At 40.9% G+C, this 22,373-nt stretch overlaps 2 protein-coding genes across 3 annotated transcripts in view; one reads left to right on the top strand and one right to left on the bottom strand.

The window, feature by feature from the left end:
* Positions 1-2,342: 2,342 nt before the first annotated feature.
* Positions 2,343-22,373, top strand: part of SRP54 (signal recognition particle 54) — a 248,683-nt gene continuing 228,652 nt past the window's right edge. Inside the window, exon 1 of the mRNA XM_081830632.1 lies at positions 2,343-2,347. The gene's annotated coding sequence lies outside the window, so the exon portion shown is untranslated. The remainder of the gene's footprint in view (positions 2,348-22,373) is intronic.
* On the bottom strand, positions 4,034-6,842 carry CFL2 (cofilin 2). Of its 2 annotated transcripts, none has more exons than XM_006732230.3 (4): positions 6,703-6,842; positions 5,311-5,618; positions 5,110-5,186; positions 4,034-5,026 (listed from the first exon to the last, which is right to left on the bottom strand). In XM_006732230.3, the coding sequence occupies exons 1-4, from the start codon at positions 6,703-6,705 to the stop codon at positions 4,914-4,916; spliced, it is 501 nt and encodes a 166-aa protein (XP_006732293.1). In that variant the 5' UTR covers positions 6,706-6,842; the 3' UTR covers positions 4,034-4,913. The 2 variants fall into 2 exon arrangements, with proteins under 2 accessions (XP_006732293.1, XP_081686774.1); XM_081830648.1 differs by lacking the exon at positions 6,703-6,842 and adding an exon at positions 6,296-6,602.

Genomic DNA, 22,373 nt, shown 5'->3' with positions numbered 1-22,373 from the left:
ACTTAAGCCTATTGTCCTGGCATAATTATTAAAACTCTCCCTTTTAGGGGCGCCTGGGTGGCTTAGTCGTTAAGCATCTGCCTTCGGCTCAGGTCATGATCCCAGTGTCCTGGGATCGAGCCCCGCATCGGGCTCCCTGCTCCGCAAGAAGCCTGCTTCTCCCTCTCCCACTCCCCCTGCTTGTGCTCCCTCTCTCACTGTGTCTCTGTCAAATAAATAAATAAAATCTTCAAAAAAAAAAAAAAAAACAACTCTCCCTTTTACTCTCAAGAAACGTCCTGGTTTGGGCTGCAAATTTTAGGATCATCCTACAAAGTACTTTTTATGTGCCAGTAACTACTCAAGGTGCTTTCATTTTCCTCAAATCTTATGAGACAGAGTATAATTATTATCTCCTTTTATACATGAACTAAGGCTCTGAGAGGTCGATTTTCCTAAGATCACTCAATTAATAAGTGTTAAAGACCAATATGTGAACAACCCAAGCAGTCTGATACCAAAGTTCTAGTACTTAACCACTATGATACACCATACTATCTCTCCTTAGAAAGATGGGTAGAGGAGCATGGGGAAGGAGATATCCAAGTTTTTGGAAAAAGAATAAGAGGTATCAGCCTTGGGGTGTCTGGCTGGCTCAGTCAGTAGAGCATCTGACTCTTGAACTCAGGGTAGTGAGTTTGAGCCCCATGTTGGGTCTGTAGAGATTACTTAAAAATAAAATCTTAAAAAAAATTTTTTTTTTCTTTTAAAACAAGAGGTATCAGCTTTCTGGAAAATGTGTTTATCCAATCCTTACGGTTTCCACAATTACACAAACTTACAATACTGAAACATCTAAGAAAATCTTTGAAGTGTAAAATTATTTCAGACTTTTATGACCATGGGCTTCCTTAGGAGACAAAAATTCCAAGACTATTTTTCAAATATTGAGACACTATTTTGAAAACATACTAATTATGTCCTGTTGAAGAAAATCAGATTATTCCATTTTTTAAAAAAAGAAAATTAGTAACTCACTGTATGTTACATAAATGCAGAGTGAAAAGTACACTGGACCGGAATCAGCTTTGCTACTCAATAGCTGAGCTGTCCCTTAACCTCTCCAGACTTCAGTTTCTTCATGTGTAGCAGAGGAATATGGTTAGCTGGTTAAGAGGACCTAAGGGGATTAGATGAGTTTCAGGTGTCTTAACAAATACAAAGGACTATATAAATTTAGGATATTAATAATAAACAGTCATAGGTTTTCAACAACCTGGATCATGACTCATGACAAGTACTCCATACCAATATTTCTCTAGCTTTATTTCCTTTTATTTTTTACTTCAAAATTATTTGGGGGGAAAAGACTAGTTAATGGATTGGTCATACACGAAAAAGAAAACTACACTAAAAAGATTAAGAGCAGTCACGAACATCAACTCAGAGGCTACACTTTACTACATTCTGAAAAACCAATGCCACATACCAGCTAATTTGTCCTTAAACTGTGAGATTAAGTGGAATAATTACAAAAATGAAGAGGTTCAAAGACTTATAATAAATCTTATTTTTAACATGGTTCTTTATCTATTTAACTACACGTAGAATGGTTTAACCAAATTACGTTTACATAGCATTTTCCTGTTTTCCAAAAATAATTTCCATAGTTGATCTTCTACAATGAGGTATGATGAATATTATTCTTATATTAAAAAAAAAAAAGAAATGAAACAGGCTCAGAAAGAATAATTTGCCCAATTGCTTTATGACAAGAAATTGGAGTGAAGGGATGACTCCCAATTCTACATGGAAAAAAGCAATTTGGATGTTCTAGAGCAAAAGAAAAGCCTCAGACATCTTTATTGGCTGACATGAGACATGGAACATGTATAAATTCAAGCTGTCTGAAAAAGCAATGTTCATTGGAGCCTGCCTGCACATCTCTAATAGTTTTAATATTCATAGAAAACTTAATATTCATGTTTGTTTGGATCTCAAACTATTATTAACTGTACAAGCAAAAATAGGACCTTTAAAGAGCAGAACCAGATTATTTTTTCAGAGTGGTAAACCTAATGAAGGGTGTTCCCAACCCTTCTATGATTGACCATTGCTGAGATTATTCCTTAATAAGGAAACACTTAATTTTCTCCCAAAACTCATTTGCTAGACTTCATAAACTAGCTGCTACAGAGGATCTATATCAGGAAACTCAAACATATGAGGCTTTTCTTTCAATCTACTAAAAAGGGACATTAAATACACAATGCTGGCCACATTATTTTAAATAATGATTGAAAACAACAGCTGATGATAGCCAGTTTGGGACAAATGCCTACTGTTCCCATTTGTCTGAAAATGTTAAAATTAATCGCTATAAATTACAAATTTTCAAAGAATACTGTTATCTGCAAATGACAAAGTATACCAACTAAAATCCTAAAAAAGACTAAAGATAATGGTGCCTCTTTGATCTGCAACATTAGTTTTTAAAATTTTAATGTTCTGAAATATAAGTAAACACATCTCAACAGCTTTATATATTTTCATACATTTTATTTTTTTAAACACTTATAATTTTGCAAGCTAGCAGTAAAATATTGAGGGCAATATTTTACTAATTAGCACCGTATACCTTTTAAAGCTGACTGGAACACTGTTTCATTGTAAATGACTGTAAAATAAAATGATCACTTCAAATGCCATATTAGTCTCAAGTAACATGTGAACCATTAATTTTATCATTATTTTTGGCGTTATGCACAAAGATGTATTTCAAAAATGAACTTAGTATCAGTTCTGTCAATCGAACAAATCAAAGTACCACAGTTTAAAGCAATATTTGACCTCTGAAACTATTATATGAGGCATATAAGAAAACTGGTAAATCAGCTATAAAAATAAGAGATACTACATAACTTATTTAGAGTCCCTTATTTTTTAGAATGAGGAAAATAATGAAAAATTCCATGGTATAAGAATCAGTTACACATACGGTTTAGTATATGTCATTATTGTCATACTTTCCTTATGAGTTTAACCTTACCAAAAAGCCATGAAAAACGTCCAGGATAACTCACAGGGACAGCTGGAAGCCTGAAATAAGATGGCTCAGTGCGAAAGATCCCAAGCCATTCATATAATTTTAAATGGAAGCCTAGACATTTAACTCCTATTTTTGTTTCCACCTGAAAAAAATCTTCTGAAAATCTGGGAAAATATCTAATTATACTCAAATCACTTTCACACATTTAAAAAAAAAAGGGAGTTTTTGTTTCCCGTTTTCTGAGAAGAGCACTCTTCAGGGCTATGGGGTTAAGTTCTAAGCCACGATTGACTGCTTACTAGCATGCCTGTTTTGCATACCAGTAGAATCAAGTCCAGTTTTGCCATTTGTGGATAACTATGACAAGATACAAAAGCATGTGTTTGCCATAAATAGCTCTGGCTAACAGCAAACTGCTCACACTGAGCAGATCAAATTCTCTATAAGGAGAGCACTCTGGACCACAGCCAAATCCCACTACTGATGTTTAAGACTGCTACATCATTTTTTTTTTCCAATTTGCAAAGTAAATTAAGAAGTAATAGCTGAAATAAAAGTTCCTAAACATGAAAAGTATTAACTTTTGAAGGACATTTTATAAATGATTTTCATTATGACCAAATATGCAGTAAGAGCTCCCTGCTTCTACTACTCAATTACTCAGACATGTAAACGTGAATTAAAAAATAACTACCCTAATTTACCCAGAGAACAAACCTGGTATTGAAGAATATTTATGTCAAAGTGCAAAAAATAACTTCTGATCTTCATATTAACATATAAGGAAATAAATAAAGTAATGCTTATAAAAGTATCCCTCTATAACAATAATATTTTCTATTAATTGGCTTTAGAATATTTTTTAAACTCAACAAACTGGAAAATATCATGAATGTTGTACAAAAAAATTTGTAAATGACCAGTGCAAAGATTAATAATAGCTGTTTACCCTAAAATTTGCTTCACATAACATTTTGCAAAATGTCCAAGGAAAACAAGGCAACGTTCTGTAATATGCCACAATTTTTATTGCAACGTGGCCATTATTGTGAGGGTGGGGAGTCTGATCTCAAAAACAATTTTCCATTTAAGGCTCTTTTATACAGAAATTGCCATCATGACTGATATTCAAAATATTTTTAGTGTTGCAAAACTTACATGGTAAACGTAAACTCCTACACTTATTCAGTAGTGTACACTCAATGGAAAACAAAAAGGCATTAGTAACAGCTATTTCTTTTAAGATACGCAGGTAACAGGAATGAATACTGAGGTACTAGGATAAGTTGATGACACAGTTAACAAAACTTAATTGGCATTCCTTTTCGGGGGGGTAGGGGGTTAAACTCATTACAAAAAAAGTGCTTTCAAATGCATAGTGTTATATCTGTGCTGCCATGTCACAAAAATAGGCTTGCCAAGGCAGGTGAGGTGTATGAATGCTTGAGCCTCACAGAACTGCAATCAAGTGCAACTATAAATAGTAATACTGAATAAAGTTTACCATCTGACCAGTGGATAATACTTTCAAGGCATTCAATCAGCTTACCCTTTGCAGTATTCTAAGCTATTCACATTGACAATCACTTTCATTGTAGTGCTTGCTGCAAGGGAGGCATATAACCAGTTGTTTTGGCTAAAATATGATGGGAAGGCATTCCTTGGGTTCTACATAAAAATAACAGTATTAAACAGTCTAATGGCAATCACTGATAGGCTGCTTACATGAATGATATTTCCTTCATTCACGGTATTGGAAGGACCCAGTGGGAAGAGAAAGAAGAAAAAACAAAAAAACAAAAAAACAAACACCTAATACTATTTCAATTGATTGAGCTGGAGAAATGGAAGCTCCTTAAGATCCAGATGGCACTTGACTGTCATTTTATAAGGGTTTTCCTTCAAGTGAAACTACTACGTTGCCTCCCAATTTCTCTCCAAGTGTTGAACGGTCCTTTATATCATCCAAGCCATTTACTTGCCACTCATGTTTAATACCTAAAAAGGAAAAACATTATCCCATTATCTTATTATAATTAAGAAAGAGTAATTCCTCTGCACAAAATTTTTAATGTTTGTACCTGTAAATTTCTTTTTAATGGCATCTTTAGAGCTAGCATAAATCATCTTGCTTTTTAAAGGTGCACTTTCAGGAGCCCTACAGAAAAAAAAAAAACAACACAATTGTTGAATCCCACTTAAAAGAAAAACAAAGGCAAAACTGACTATGTTAATAACAATCCTTGCATTTTAAAAGTACTTTTTCTTTTGTTTTTACACACCAGAATATAAATACTAGGTCTTCTTTCTTAGACTCTTTTGTTTCGTATGTGGCATCGTACAAAGCATATCGGCAATCATTCAGAGGTAGCAACTTCACAAAAGATGTGTAGGGGTCCTCTACAGTATCACCAATGTCACCCACCAAGATCTGCTTTGCTTCCTCTACAATTATTTGTCTTTTGTCATCGCTTAAACAGAAGAGAACTGCTTTCTTTCTTTTTTTGATCTCCTCTTGTGTAGAAGATTTCCTTACTTTCATATCATTAAAAACTTTGATGACTTCATCATTCACTGTAACTCCAGAAGCCTGAAATAAAAGAAGAACAGTAATTCAGAACAAGTATTTCGGTTTTAACCAAAATTACTGTTTGCCTAGGAAGGATTCACTTTAATCTGGACATCAAAAACTGCATCGTACCACGCAAGTAGTCCAATCAGATTTGCCACATTTTAAATACCAGTTATACGAGACGCACCGAAGGATTCTAACTCATCCTTCCCCATTCACCCTTTTTAAAGGGGTTTGGAGGTTGAAGTAAATGGAAGGTAGAGGGAAAGGGACAAATACAAGCTGTCCCATCGCTGAAATGTTTCCTATTTCACTGGGTGATGTCAGAGCTTCAGGAGCAACAGCAAAAATACCTTCTGTATTGTGTCAACTCTGCAGGCCTTAAAAAAACACTTTTGGATTTCAGTTAAAGCTTCTACTATTTTTTTTCTTTAAAGTCATCCTAGCCAGTGCCGTTTCCACATAAGGAAAGAGAATCAAGTGTGAACTCCAAACCGCCCACGGCTACAACATAATTGCCTCACAGCTCAAACGCAGACACTTCCAAACTAACGGAGCTAGTGTAAAAGCTTTTTACGGCGAAAAAGCATTTTAAAGAAGCGTTTTCTCCCCTCCTTTATCTCCTCTTAGGGGTTTTATTACAGGCCACCAAGACCCTTAACCGAAAGCCTTCGGCAGGGCTTTAGAGCACTTACCAATTTTAGAGGCGAGCGCTAAGTAAAATAAGGAAGCCCGGCGCAAACTCGGCATGCGCGGGACGAGCCCCGCAGACCCTCCCACGCCGCGGGCCGCCGCTCCCAGTGCCTCGACCTCTCCAGACACCTCCTGTCCGGCTTAAGCCCCGGCCCCCGGCCCCCGACCCGCGTCCTCCTCGCCCTCAGGAATCCGAAGAGCGGCAGGGCCCGGCCTGATGGCGGGAGGCCCGGCCGGCCAGCTGGCTGGAGAAGAGAGCAGCGGGGCCGCAGGCGCTGGAGCCCACACCTTTAAGGCGCACATCGGGTTAAAATGGCGGCCTCACTCCCAGGGCCCTGCAGGGCCGCGCGGGCGTTTTTGCTCGACGCGTCCCGGCCCTCGGTCCCCCGGGGCGGCGCGCCCCCCTTACCATAGTGCCCGCGGTTGTGGCTGCGGCGGCGGCTCGGACTCCGGCTCTGTGGCACTGGTAGGAGGAGAGGGAGGGGCGTGCGGGCAGCGGCGAGTGCGGGGCACGCCGGGAGCTGCAGCCCGAGAGGCGGAGGCGGCGGCGGCTGGGGGGCTGCGGGCGGCGGGCGAGGCGGTCACGTGGGCACGCCCCGGGCCGGCCCTTCCGCCTCCCGGCCCCGCCCGCGTCCTCGAGCTGACCCCGGCGCGCGCGCCCAGTCGACCCCGGCGGCTGCGCGGCGGTGGCTGGGCCCCGGGGGGCCTGGCACAGCCGCCTCCAGCCTCGGGGCGCCACTGGTCAGCCGGCCGGGAGGGCGCTCGTCTCCCAGAGGGGCGCTTCCACACTGCCTCCCCGAGGGCGCTGCTCCCGAGCGTGGGGGCCGGCGAGGGGAACAGTGCGCCAAGGTGTCTTTGTTTTAGTCAGTCACCTGTGGTTTCCACCGAAAGGGGCTGGATTCCAACGTTTTGAGGTTTTTTTTTGGAAAACCCACGTTGAGAGACGCCGTGAATTGTTTAGATTTTCTTCCTCCAGTTAAATGAGAATAAATACTATAGGGGGTTACCCCAGTTGACTGAATTACTCAGCAAAAGCAATATGATAAACTGAAGTGGAAAATCACTTTCCCAAAATCTGTGGTTGACATAATAACAATAGGGGGGAAATTGGGTAGTAACATCCCTTGGTAATATCCTTTTACATATTAGACTTAGTAGGATATGGATGTACTCTTTCCTTCGTGAAGCCCCAGCTATGACAGCTGATATCAAATAAATGGACCCAAGAGTAGAGATTCCTCCTTCTTGGCAATCACAACCTCTTCTAGCAAAGCCCGCATAACTGAGCCAAGCCTCTTCTCTAACTAAACCTTTTTGGTACTTACACATGTATCCTATTTATCATAGAAGAAATGTCACTTGGGCATCTGGGTGGTTCAGTCGTTTAAGAGTCTGCCTTTGGCTCAGGTCGTGATCCCGGTGTCCTGGGATCAGCCCCACATCAGGCTCCTGGCTCAGCGGGGAGTCTGCTTCTCCCTCTACACTTACCCCTGCTCGTGATCTCTCTCTCTCTCACTCAAATAAATAAAATCTTTAAAAAAGAAAAGAAAAATGTCACTTTATACTTCGAGGAAAATTTTCACAAAGATTTAATGCTTCATGGGTTTATATGAAAATATTATAAATGAAACACTTTATGTACTTATCTATAATGAAAGAAAGATTTAATGAGGTGTTTAATTATTTTGGGTTGATTTATGCTACCTTTTCTCCTGAATGTTTACTATTTCTATCTTTCTTCATATGTAAAATTGGTAAAAGAAATTTAAAGCTCTGATAAATAAACTTATTTTGTGAAAAAGACTTGCACTAAAAAAGCACACTTGTTATTGCCTAAAACTGTTGGGAACAAAATAGTAAGTCCAGATAAACCTTGACACAAACTAAGCCAGAAGTACAGCACGTGGGCAAGAACTTTGGGCTGGGAGTTGGGAGACTTGGGTATTAATCTTGGCACTACCCCATCTCTATAACCTCGAAGGACGTTCAACCCCACCAACATCTCACTAAATTACCTTTAAATTATCTCTCATTAAAAAAAAAGCTCTCATTAAATTATCTTTAAAGTCCTTTCCAGCTTTAAAATCCAGTTTCCTAGTATACCAGTGTTTCTCGGGAAATGGTGTGTATATTTTCTCAGGATTAAGTAAATTTAGGGATGGAAAGTCATAATGAGGAGGGATTATGCCCTAATTTGTGTGATAAATCCTTGTGTCCAAATTTAATGTATTTTAAATGGACCATGTTAGGTATTGCCCAGCAAACATAGACCTAGTTTTTATGTCCACAGCTTCTGTGTATTTTCTTTTTTTTTTACTATTTTTTTTTTTTAAGATTTTATTTATTTATTTGAGAGGGGGAGAGAGAGAGCATGAGCTGAGGGGGTAGGGGCAGAGGGAGAGGGAGAAGCAGACTCCCCACTGAGCAGGGAGCTCAATGTGATGCAGGGCTTGACCCCAAGATTCCTGGATGATGACCTGAGCCAATGGCAGACACTTAACTGACTGAGCCACCCAGGTGACCCTTGTGTGTATTTTCTTAATGGAAAGATTGACTTAGTTTAGAGACAGAATTTCCCAGTGTGTAAGCCTGAATCCTAAGCAAGTGGATACAATACTTTATATTTAGCTGGTACTTTACAATTTGTGAAACTGTTGGGGAAGAAAAACTTTCCTTTGCCCTTTAAGGTCTTCTGGCTGGTCTAAAATCAGATTGGCAAGAGACAGATTAACAGAGGAAAGTCAAATTTCATTTTGTACATGAGGGAATCCAAATAAACACGAGATTCCAAAGACAAGTCAGGAAAAATGACGTACATATGTTTTGGGTTTTGTTTTTGTTTTTAAAGAATTTATTTATTTATTTGACAGAGAGAGACACAGCCTGAGAGGGAACACAAGCAGGGGGAGTGGGAGAGGGAGAAGCAGGCTTCCCGTGGAGCAAGGAGCCCGATATGGGACTCGATCCCAGGACCCTGGGATCATGACCTGAGCCAAAGGCAGACGCTTAACGACTGAGCCACCCAGGTGCCCTCGTTTTTGTTTTTTAAGTAAGCTCTACACCCAGTGTGGGACTTGAACTCATAATTCTGAGATCAAGAGCCTCATGCTCTATCAACTGAGCTAGCCACAGGTGCCCCCAAACAGAGGCATATATGTCATCCTAAACTAAGGAGAAGGGGTAGGAGTCTGGGGCTTCAAAGGAAAGGAAGACAATTCACAGGAAGAAAAGAAAGAGTAAATGTTTGGTAAAAAAAAAAAAAGTTTGCTGGGCCATCCAGAAACAATGGGACATAGAGAGGGCTTTGATCAAATAGGCCTTGCTAGTTTTCTCTCTATTACGCCTAGTTCATATTTTAATGTAGTTCTCTGTGGTGATGGCTCTGTTCCTTGAGTAGATCCTCTATCTAAATTCCTTTAGGCAGCTAGAGGGGAAGCTCAGAATTTCTTCCTGTGTCTTTTGGTCCTTGATTATTTTTAGCTCAAAATAATCTGCATGCCAAAGTGGCACATCTTAGGGCTACTTATTCTGAATGCCTGCAAAACCTTTCGCTTTCTTTATCTCTCTTGAAGTTCCATGGAAATCATGGAGAATGGATCTCCAGTGCTCCAAACATTTGCTCTGTCTGGGTATCAGGCACTCTTCTCCTTCCTGGACTCTTCCTCTCAGGGTCTCCCTCCCTCCACAGCTTGAAATTTGAAACAAAGAGATTCCATAGAGTCTACAACCCTGACAGGGACCAGGTCTGGAGACAGGGACCTAAATTAGGTGTCAGAACTCCCATCAAAATTGGGGATTCCGAAGATGTTAGTCACCCCCAGGTGTGACATCAAACCCTTTCCAAACCCTTACTCCTTCTCCCCCACCCCACCACCCACTGGCAGAGTTGATATTTTCCATACACTAGAATTCTTTTCCCAAAGATATTTTTGTCTTTGCACATATCTTGTTGCATTGTACTAGTTTGTTTATGTGTTCTGCCCACTGCTAGGCTCTAAATTCCTTAAGGAGCTGAGTCCTACTCAGTCTTTGAGTTTCTGGAACCTGGAATATAGTAGGTGCTCAATAGATAATGAAGTAATAGATTTAAGATGCTTTAGTGCTATAAAGAGAGCAAAAAGGAATCTCTTGAAGACTGTGAGGTCTTTCCACGTGCCCTTGTGAGGCCGGCACTTAGAACCTCAGGGCCAGTAGCAACTCCTTTTCTTCATATCTGTTATTTATAACCAGAACCTACCACCACTTGGTAAAGGGATGGCATTACCAAGAATTGCTGCATGAATTTTGGATCCTGTGTAGTGGAGGGGTCTGAGTGTCAGACATCATATATGTGGGAAACAAAGGCAGAAGAAAAATTATTAAATTTCCTTACTACTTACAGCGCATTGACACGTCCTTGAAACAGGCAGAGTGACATTCCTCTAGGGACTCAGCTGCTTCAGTGTTAATACTTTGCTAAGGGCAAAAGACAATCTTAGCCTGACCCCCAGGATCCTGTAAGTCTACTTTAACATATAACACTTCTTTTATCTCTACCCCCCTCCCAAGATACATGTTGGCAATCATCCCCCAGGCATATGACCCACCGATATACATCATGACTTAGGTTTTATTAGACAGTAATAAATGACCTTTTCTGGGGCACCTGGGTGGCTCAGTTGGTTAAGCGTCTGCCTTCAGCTCAAGTCATGATCCCAGAGTCCCGTGATCAAGCACCCCGTTGGGCTCCCTGCTCAGCAGGGAGTCTGCTTTCCCTCTCCCCCTCCTCCTTTTCTCTCCTCCCACTCCCGTGCGCGTGCGCACACTCTCTCTCTCTCTCAAATTAATAAATAAATAAATAAAATCTTTTAAAAAATGACCTTTTCCTAGCATATAGGTAGCCCCCTCACGGTCCTGGAAACCTTGCTTCCAAAATTCCTTAGAGACTTAACGCTATCTCTAACTCTTTCCCAACTTGAAAGTATATAATGGGCCGCTCCTCATGACCCCGGTGCAGCTCTTCCTACCCACGGGTCCTGTCCCTGTGCTTTAATAAAACCACCTCTTTGCACCAAAGACGTCTCAAGAATGCGTTCTTGGCGGTGGGCTTTGAACCCTCACGTCTTTCCTACATCAACATGTATTAGTTTCCCATGGCTGCCATAGCAAACTCCTGTGAATTTAGTGGCTTAATACAAGTTTATTGTGTTACAATTCCAGAGGTCAGAAGTCAGAAATGAGTCCTGCAGGGCTAAAATCAAGGTGAAGGCAGCCCTACTTGCTTTTGGAGCTATGGGAAGAGAATCCGTTTCCTTGTCCTTTCCAGCTTCTAGAGGCTGCCCACATTCCTTCGCTTATGGCCCCCAGACAGCTTCAGTCATCACGTCTCTGATTCTCTCCTGCCTCCCTCTTTTACTCCTGAGGACCATTGTGATTATTTTGGACCCGCTGGATAATTTAGGATAATCTCCCAGCTCAAAATCATTAACTTAATCACATCTGCAAAGTCTCTTTTGCTGTTAAGGTAGCATAGTCAAAGGTTCTGGGACTTAAAACAGGGCCATCCTTTGGGGATGTTTAAAAAAAAAAAAGAAAGAAACAACAAGCCCCAGATGGAGTCATTTGGCCCCCCGCACCCTGTGACAGCAAACCAAGAATTATGGTTTCAACATATCCCAGGAATATGAATTCTTCAAAGTCAATCTGGAATTTTCTGATCAGCACCAGTGAGGTGGTCTGCATGATACAAATCCTACTGTGCCCCCCCCCCCCCCCGCCCAGAAGATGTCCTGGCCTGCAACAGACCTTTCTTTTGCTAATAACTCCCTTGCCCCACTTTCTTCTATAAAAACCTTCCACTTTGTACAACTCCTCAGAACATCTCCGTACTTGCTAGAGGGATGCTGCTGGATTCATGAATCATTTAATAAAGCCAATTAGATCTTCAAACTTCAGTTTTTTTTTTTAAGATTTTATTTATTTATTTGACAGAGAGAGACACAGCGAGAGAGGGAACACAAGCAGGGGGAGTGGGAGAGGGAGAAGCAGGCTTCCCGCGGAGCAGGGAGCCCGATGCAGCGCTCCATCCCAGGACCCCAGGATCATGACCTGAGCCAAAGGCAGACGCTTAAGGACTGAACCACCCAGGCGCTCCTTGAATTTTGTTTTTTAACCAGGGCCATTATTCTGCCTACCACACCACATCTGTTCCCTTTAGCAATTTCAAGCCCAAACAAATAACAGGTGGGACAGAAGGACCCTAAACAATCCAGTTCTAGAACTCACATCTCAGCTCCAGTTTTCCATTTGCTGGACCACACATGGAGGGCAGCGGCGCACCGCATTAGGACTACGTCAGAGTGGCCTCACAGAGGATGGATCTGAATGGAATCTTAGCTCTGACACATGGTAGTGGCACAGTCTTGGGCCATTTACTTCGCTGCTCTGAGGCTGTTTCTTCCTGCGTGAAAAGGGGATTATGTCATCTCCTCGCTCTTGGAATTACGGTGAGGATCAGGTGAGATAAAGTATGTAAAACTCTTTCCAGTACAAGAATAGGAACCCTAACGGCCATTGTTAGTAACAGTGTGGAGTGAAGGTGAGAGCATGATTTTACCAATGATGGGGTTCAGGGCAGGCTGCCCCCAAATATGCCACTTTGGCATATTGATTATTTTAAGTTAAAGTTACTTAAGAAACATCCAGTGCATCCCTGCTCAGCGGAGAGCCTGCTTCTCCCTTTCCCTCTGCCTGCCGCTCTGCCTACTTGTGCTCTCTGTCAAATAAATAAATTTAAAAAAATAATAAATTAAAAAAAAAAGAAACATCCAGTGCAAACAGCACACACTGATCATCCTTTGTCCCCCTGAAGGCAGGAAATAATCTCCTCCATGAAAGGTACCCTTCCTGTACCAGGAGGTAAAGAGACATCCTATCACCAGAGATAGCAAATTCAGGGCCAAGAAAGCTGTATAAACAATGCTTGTTACTTCCTCACTAGTTCAGTACCCTCAGGTCACGCTTCTTTGTCTTGGTAATTGCTCACACATTTATCATTTCTTTGCTTAAAAGGGATGAAAGCTGCCTGCCTTGAGTTTCACATTTCTATGAGCTCCTGTGTATGAAATTAAGTTTGTTTTTCTCTTGTTAATCTGTTTTATGTCCATTGAATGATTAGGCCAGCCAAAGAATCTAGAAGGGGAGAAAGGAAGTTTTCCTTCCCTACACCAACTCACAGGTGGCAGTCGTGAAGCAATCCCAGGTCTCATGGGTATTGATTTGTAAGGCTTAGCTTAAGTTGGTTTATTCAAGATACCTTAGAAAATCGGAAAAGTGAACATCCCCGATGCATAGTCTCCCAAGAAACAAACTAGCCGGATTTTCTGTGGCATATAATAGTTTAGAGTCATTTTTCAAGTCCTGTCAAAACCAATGAATCTGAAAGATTATGCAGACAAATTCTATCCTGGCCCCATTCACTGTCAAGACACATCACAGCTCCCACAGCTACTTCCTGACAGAGACAAATGTAAGCGTAAAGACATTTGCCACTTCAAAATGTACCTTTCTACCCACATGCCTTCTTTATACTGACATCTCTCCTAACCCACGCCTGAGCTAAAAGACTGGTAAGGAGGCAAGTCAAGTATTTTTCTAAATTCGAGTTGGAACTTAGAAGGAGAAAATAAACATAGTGGGAGATGTGTGTCAGAGTCTGATCTCTGTGACTCACTCTCTGATCCACAAAACTCACTTTGGGTCTTACACGTCTCATTTCTAGTTCTTTCTAACTTAGGAACATGACCTCACAGTAAAGGAACTTAGCAGTTTACGTCACATGATGAAGCAGTGAGGTAGAGTCCCGCAGTGCAGGGCAGGAAGTAGTGAAATGTTTGAAACAGTTGCAAACTCTGTATTCATAGATGCTAGTTTTGATTTATTTATTTTAAAGTATGTTTGAAAAAGATTTATCTATTTTAGAGCGAGAGCACGTGTGTGCGCAGGAGGAGGGGCAGAGGGAGAGCGAGAGAGAATCTCAAGTAGACCCCTCGCTGAGCGTGGAGCTGGATGTGGGGCTCGATCTCACAGCCCTGAGATCATGACCTAAGCTGAAATCAAGAGCTGGACACTTAACTGACTGAGCGACCCAGGTGCCCCGCTAGTTTCAGTTTATTAACTCACAGACACATTTATCAGATTCACCTATCATTGATTTGCTACTAATCGAATCATGAGAATAAGTAGCAACTGGTTACCTAAATTATACAACACCTACAAAAACAGCATCTGAGAAAAGAAACTTGCTTGTAATTTATTTAAGGTGGAAATCCTTTGTTTAGCGTACTTTATTACAAGAGCTGTAGATTTTTATTCTTTATTTTATTTATTTTTTTAGATTTTATTTTTAAATAATCTCCACACCCAGTGTGGGACTCAAACTTACAACCCCAAGATCAAGAGTAGCATGCTCGGGGTGCCTGGGTGGCTCAGTCAGGCGTCTGCCTTCCGCTTGGGTCATGATCCCGGGGTCCTGGGATCGAGCCCCGCATCGGGCTCTCTGCTTGGCGGGAAGCCTGCTTCTGCCTCTTCCATTCCCCCCTGCTTGTGTTCCCTCTCTCGCTGTCTCTCTCTCTCTGTCAAATAAATAAATAAAATCTTTTAAAAAAAAAAGAGTAGCATGCTCTACCGACTGAGCCAGCCAAGTGTCCCCACCAAAGCTGTAGAGTTTTAGGTCACAGAAATCATATAGACACGAAAAGCATTCCACCCGAAAACTATTATGTTAACAGACGTGAATAAGAGTAGGCAAGAGAACAAAAACTAAATCAAGAATGACAAAAGCTTACTCAGTCACTCGTTCTTTTGTTTCATTTATTGAGCACCTCTGCTAGAAGCTGAGAATGCAGAGATTAAAAATAACATAATTCCCGCCTGGAAAAGAGTCAATTCTGTGAAATTACAGCAAGGAAGTCAATGTCTATGGAAGAGTTGCATGGGTTGGGAGCACAAAGGAGGGCCACCAGCTCAGTCTGGAGGGAATTGGGTCCAAAGGGACAAGTGCAAGGTCACTAGGCAGATAGGATAAAGGGCATGCAAAGCAGAGGGAACCGAATATACAAAGTCACAACAGTATTCTGCAGGCAATGAGAAAGACAACAAAGATTTTTCAATTATGTTTTTTTATAACAGCTATATTGAGATATTATTCACATATCATAAAATTCACCCTTTCAAGGTGTACCACTCAGTGGTTTTTAGTATATTCACCGTTGTGCAACCATCACGCTATCTAAGTTTAGAACATTTTTATGGATCCCAAAGGAAAACTCCACAACCATTTTGAGCAGTCATTCCACATTCCTGCCTCCCCTCAGGCCCTGGCAACCACTAATCTGGGAGGATTTCCCTGTTGTGGACATTTCATATGAATGCAGTCATATAATACATAGTTTTTTGTGACTGGCTTCTTTCACTTCGAATAACATTTTCAAGGTTCATCCATGTTGTGCCATATGTCAGTACTTTGTTCTTTTTTAGGGTCAAATAATGGTTGTATGGATATAACACATTTCCTTTATCCATTCATTAGTTGATGGGCCTTTCAGCTGTTTGCACTTTTTGGTTATTGTGAATAATGTTGCCATAAACACTCATGTACACATTTTTGTGTGAACACTTATTTATTTTCATTTCTTTGGTGTATATACCTGGGAGTGGAATTACTGGGTCGTATGGTAACTTCACATTTAACATTTTGGGGAGCCGCCAAACTTTTCGAAAGTGGCCACCCCATTTTATAATCTCATTCACAATGTTCCAATTTCTCTACATCCTTACCAACACTTATTATTGTTTGTCTTTTTTTTTTTTTAAAGATTTTATTTATTTATTTGACAGAGAGAGACACAGCGAGAGAGGGAACACAAGCGGGCGAGTGGGAGAGGGAGAAGCAGGCTTCCCGCAGAGCAGGGAGCCCGATGTGGGACTCGATCCCAGGGCCCAGGGATCATGACCTGAGCCTGAGGCAGACAGGCAGACGCTTAACGACTGAGCCACCCAGGCGCCCCTTGTTTGTCTTTTTTTATTTTAGCCATCCGAGTGAGTGTGAAGTGGTACCTCCTTGTGGTTTTGATTTGCATTTCCCTCATAGCTGATGATATTGAGCGTCTTTTCATGTGCTTATTGGCCATTTGTGTATCTTCTTTGGAGAAATATCTGTTAATACCCTCAGTTCATTTTTCATTTTTTAAAAATTTAAAAAAGATTTTATTTACTTGAGAGAAAGAGCAGCACAAGCAGGGGGATAGGCAAGGGAGAGAGAAAGGGAGAAGCAGACTCTCCGCTGAGCAGGGAGCCCGATATGGGGCTCGATCCCAGGACCCTGGGATCATGACCTGAGCTGAAGGCAGTCGCTTAACCGACTGAGCCACCTGGGTGCCCACTTCCCAGTTCATTTTTTAAATTGGTTATTTGTCTTTTTATTAAGTTGTTAGAGTTCTTTATATACTTTGGATCCAAGTCCCTTATTAGGTATATGATTTACAAAAAAATTTCTCATTCTATGGGTTGTGGGTTGTCTTTTCAGCTTTTCAGTGATGTCCTTAGAAGCAGAAAACTTTGAAAATGTGATGAAGTCTAGTTTATCTAGTTTTCCTTTTGTTTCCCGTGCTTTTGGTGTTATATCTAAGAAACCATTGCCTCACCTATGTTTATAAAGATTTTCTCCCATTTTTTCCCTAAGAGTTTTGTAATTCCAGGTGCCTGGGTGGCTCAGTCGGTTAGGCGACTGCCTTCGGTTCAGGTCATGATCCTGGAGTCCCGGGATCGAGTCCCACATCGGGCTCCCTGCTCAGCGGGGAGTCTGCTTCTCCCTCTGGCCCTCCCCCCTCTCATGTACTCTCTCAAATAAATAAAATCTTTAAAAAAAAAAGAGTTTTGTAATTCCAGCTTTACATGTAGAGCTCAAATTTGTTTTTTAAATGCCATTATAGGTACACTAGCAATCACATTAAAAACCGCTATCAATTTTTAGATTTATAATTGCTTACTGACAAATTGAACTAATAAGAAAGCAATTTCTCTTGCCTTTCACACTTTGATGGCAGGTCTTAAAATTAATCTCTAAACAAATGTATCAGTAGGGGCACCTGGGTAACTCTTGGTTTTGGCTCAGGTCACGATCTCAGGGTGTGGGGGACCTGGGGCTCAGCAGGGGAGTCAGCTGGAGATTCTTTCCCCCTCTACTCCTCGCCCTGCTTGTGCACTCTCTCTCAAACAAACAAGCAAACTCTTGAAAAAATATCAATAGAATATACATAGCTTTTTCTTTTTATTCTTTGATGTTTTTAAGTATGTGCCAAGAATTGTGCTAGGCACCGGATAGAAGATGAAGAAAACAAACATGGTCCCTGCTTTCATGCAGCTTAAAGTCTGTTGAAAAAATAGCAGGGGACTTAAGGAAGATTTCTCATCTTGAAGAGCGTTCCAAAGACAACAGCATGAAAAAGAGGCTCGGTCTTTTGGGGAAAAGAAAAAGCCAGTGAAACTACAGTGTAGCAGACAAGAAGGAGAGCACAACAAAATGAGGCTGAAGTGGTTAGGGGCCAACTAATGCAGCAACTATAAACTTGTCCCGAACCCTGGGTTGAAGCTCCCCCGGGGTCCCAGCAAACTCCCTGGGCGAGGGGCGGATGCTTTCGGTTTTAAGGGAAACACAGCGACATCTCTCGGACACCGCGGGAACTTACCAACTCGAGCGTTTACACTTTCAACTTCAGATCCCGCGGTTCCTTTGGATGAGTTTTCCGCTGTTGGTGTGATTAAAAAGCTACTCCCTCGAGAGAATCCGTGTGGAGCAGGAAATGAGGGTGGTTGTGTACAATCTGATGCCAAGGTTTGAGAAGTTATGTAGCGCCCAGCAGGCGCTGTTAGGACATAAATATTAAGTCACTTGGACTTTGCTTAATAAACAGAACCGTTAGGTATTTCTTTGGCCCTAAGAGTACCTTGAAAACAATTACTGGGATACTAAGGGCACCTTGAACAGAGAAAATTTGGCAGCTTCTACTGTTAAGGATCTTCGGGTTTTATTCTGTGTTACAGGAAGCTATTAAAAGGTTTAAAATAAGAAGAGTGACATGGAGTAAATTATAGTATCTTCTAGTAAAATAATAGTTAAAAAATCTAGACATTTAACCTAAAGTGATTCTATCAGTTACTTGTTTAATTATCACAATGTCTTAGGTTTAAATTTTGAAACTCTAATTAATTAGGGACTCCTGCGCTTTCCTCCCTAACAGACAATTTTGCCCCAGGGCTAGAGGCCAATCAAGAACCAAAGCAGAGGCAGGTGTCTTTCAATGACTTAAATTGTTTCTCCCTCCGCAAACTCTGTCTACATATTTATGCCAGCTCACATACTTTATAAAATTTTCTGTAGAGTTATCTTTCTTTTCCTTATTTGTAGCAATTCTTTATGTGTTCAGTATACCAGATTTTTGTCTGTTAGAATATGCATTGCAAATATTTTTTAATTTTAAATAATTTTTTTTAATTTTAAATAATTTTTTTTAAATTTAAAAGATTAAATTTTTTATTTTTTTATTTGTCAGAGAGACCCAGGCGCCCCACTATCTTCTCCCATTCTCTGGGCCATTTTTTCATTTTGTTTTTGGTGTCTCCTAAGAAGTTAGAAAAATTATGTGATAGAATGTATCAGGGGCACCTGGGTGGCTCAGTCGTTAAGCGTCTGCCTTCGGCTCAGGTCATGATCCCAGGGTCCTGGGATCAACTCCCACATCGGGCTCCCTGCTCGGCGGGGAGCCTGCTTCTCCCTCTCCTACTCCCCCTGCTTGTGTTCCCTGTCTCGCTGTGTCTTTGTCAAATAAATAAATAAAAATCTTAAAAAAAAAAAGAATGTATCAAGTTATTCCTTTAGGTCTGTGCCTTTTCTTTTATGTTTATGGTTTGTCTTCCCCCTTCCTTCCTTGATCCCTCCCTCCCATCTTCCTCCCCCTACCCTTCTCCTCCTTCTCCTCCCTACTTCCTCCTTCTTCCCATCTTTTCTCCTTTCTTTCAAGAAATCCTTCCCCACTAGATATTTGATGAGCTCAAGGAATCAGTATTAGTCTTTTTAATGTAATGATATTGAGGTGATTTTTGTTTAGGGTCCCTTTCCTTTTAGAGATACATTCTGAAATATTTACAGATGAAGTAGTGTGATGAGGAAGTTCGTTCCTTTTTTTTTTTTTTTTAAGGTTTTGTTTATTTATTTGTCAGAGAGCCAGAACAGGAGAGCACAGGCAGGGGGGAGCGGCAGGCAGAGGGAGAAGCCAACTCCCTGCTGAGCAGGGAGCCCCATGTAGGACTCAATACCAGGCTCTTGGGACCATGGCCTGAGCCGAAGGCAGACGCTTAACCGACTGAGCCACCCAGGCGCCTCACACGGAAGTTCATTCTATCTAATTTGTGTATGTTAAAATTTGCCCATAATAAAAAAGCATATATATAATATAGAGATGAAATCCTTTTCAATCTTGATATAAAAATATTTTCCTATATATTCTTCAAATAATTGTAAAGTTTTATTCTTTGTATTTAGGCTTCTAATCCCTGGGTGACTCTGAAACACCGCCAGAGAAGAGCACCAGAGAACAGGCTTTTATTGGGCTATCCAGAGATGGTCAAGAAGGAATGCCTGTGTGGTTGGCTGCGTCCTATGACAATTTTTATCCCAGGAAAGTTCTTTCCAAACCAATGAGGACAGTTTGCCTTTGCTATGTGGAGGCATATTTTTGACCTAAATTTAAAGAATGAGGCCCATTATCTTCTACAAATAGGAATAACCAAAGGAGTATTTTACATTTATTAAAAGATTTTTAGACCCTGCTCTTCTTGGTCATTTATTTTTTGGCCATAGGTCAGAACATTTAAAAAAATGTGATAATTGCATTATTTATCTAAGTAAAATACTTTTGCTAAAGCTTCATCTCAAAAAGTTAGCTCTTTAAGATTCTGCCCTTGGAATTCCTACCTTCAAAGTAACATGCACATTTAGAGACGAAGGGCTTCTTTCACATTTGGGTGGGGGCAGTGGTAGATGTTTTTAGATCCAGTAGAAAAGAGTTCAAGCTAAGAGTCTTTGATCTGCTGGGATTCCTAACATATGTGAACTCTTAACACGCCTTCTCTAATTCTACCAGATGTAGCCATAGCGAGTCCATCAACTTCTAACTTGCAGTAGTTATAGATCTCTTGCTTTCTATTATACAGGATGGATTTCCAGATGTTCTTTTGATTTGTAGTTTGCTCATTTCTCTCCAAGAAATTGTCAAGAGACGGTCTGGACTGGTGGACTATTTATCTTTGTCCTAAAGGATGGCATTGTTAGGCCACCCAGTAAGTTAAACAAAGAGAGTACTTTGCAGACTCTGACAGAGTTGGTTTAGACTTTAGAGAGAAAAAAAACTGAGTTGAAATGGAGGCTTCTGGCTCTGGATATGATCTATCTTTGAGAGTATGTGAGAATATGTATTCCACTGTTGTTGGGTGGAGGGCTCCATGAATGTTGAGTAGATCCTATTGATTGATGGTGTTATATACTTGCTGATTTTCTGCCTAGTTGTCCTATTAATTGTTGAGAGAGGAGGGGTGAAGTCTCCACCTGTAACTATGGATTTGTCTATTTCTCCTTTCAGTTCTATCAGTTTTCGTTTCCACATGTTTTGCATCCCTAAATGCATACACATTTAGAATCACCATTCTTGGTGTATTGATCCCTTTATTATCATGTAATGTCCCTTCCTGTCTTTGGTAACCTTCATTGTTCTTAAGTCTATTTTACCTGATATTGATTTATATAGCCACTCCTGATTTTCTTTAATCAATGTTTACATGCTTTATCTTTTTCCATCCTTTTACTTTCAAGCTACCCATATAGTTAAATTTGAAGTGCGTTTCTTGTAGACTGCATATAATTTGGCCATGTGTCTTAATCCATTTTGTCAATCTCTCTTTTTAATTAGTAGACTATTTATTTGAACACTTTTAGGTTTACATAAAACTAGAGCGGAAAGTAGAGAGAGTTCTCATATACTTCCTAATCCCCATCCCCAGTTTTCCCTCTTAGTAACATCTTCCATTAGTGTGCTACATTTGTTATAACTGATAAACCAATATTGATACCTTATTATTTTTTTTTAAAGATTTTATTTATTTATTTGAGACAGAGAGAATAAGAGACAGAGAGCATGAGAGGGAGGAGGGTCAGAGGGAGAAGCAGACTCCCTGCCGAGCAGCCAGCCCGATGCGGGACTGGATCCCGGGACTCCAGGATCGTGACCTGAGCCGAAGGCAGTCGCCCAACCAACTGAGTCACCCAGGCGCCCTTGATACCTTATTATTAACTAAAGCCCATAGTTTACATCAGGATTCATTCTTTGTGTTGTACATTCTATGGGTTTTAACAAATCTATAATGAAATACAGCCACCATTACAGAATCATATAGAATAGTTTCACTGCCCTAAAAAGCCCCTGTGCTCCATTCAACCCTCTTTTACTCTCTCCCTCCCAGCCCGGGCCAATTTCTTTTGTTGTTGTTCTATTTTTTTAATCGGTATAGATTAAGCCTGGGTGGCTCGGGTCATGATTCCACGGTCCTGGGATCAAGCCCTGCATCGGGCTCCCTGCTCAGCGGGAAGCCTGCTTCTCCCTCTCCCACTCCCCCTGCTTGTGTTCCCTCTCTCGCAGCCTCTGTCCAAAAAAAAAAAAAAAAAAAGCATATAATTATTGCTTTGTTAGGGTTTATGTCTACCTTTTTTTTTCTTTTCTGTTCCTTCTCCAAAGATGTACGCGTCCCAATCCCTGGAATCCCTATGAATATGTTACTTTACATGGCAAAAGAGAATTCCAAAATGCGATTAACTCAAGGAGATTTTCCGAGTTGTGTGGGCAGATATAATCTACTCAAATGGGTCTTTAAAATCAGAGAAAATTCCCTGGCAGTGGTTAGAGGAAGATGTGATTATTGAAGAAAGGCACAGAGAAATGTTATGTTGGTAGATTTGAAGATGAAGGGGGCCATGAGCCAAGGAATGTGGGT

Source organism: Leptonychotes weddellii, chromosome 9, assembly GCF_054177405.1.
Source record: "Leptonychotes weddellii isolate Sample4059 chromosome 9, ASM5417740v2, whole genome shotgun sequence".
NCBI classification, from domain to species: domain Eukaryota; kingdom Metazoa; phylum Chordata; class Mammalia; order Carnivora; family Phocidae; genus Leptonychotes; species Leptonychotes weddellii.
Note: the sequence above shows the minus strand (reverse complement) of the source record. Positions and strands in the feature narration are given on the sequence as shown.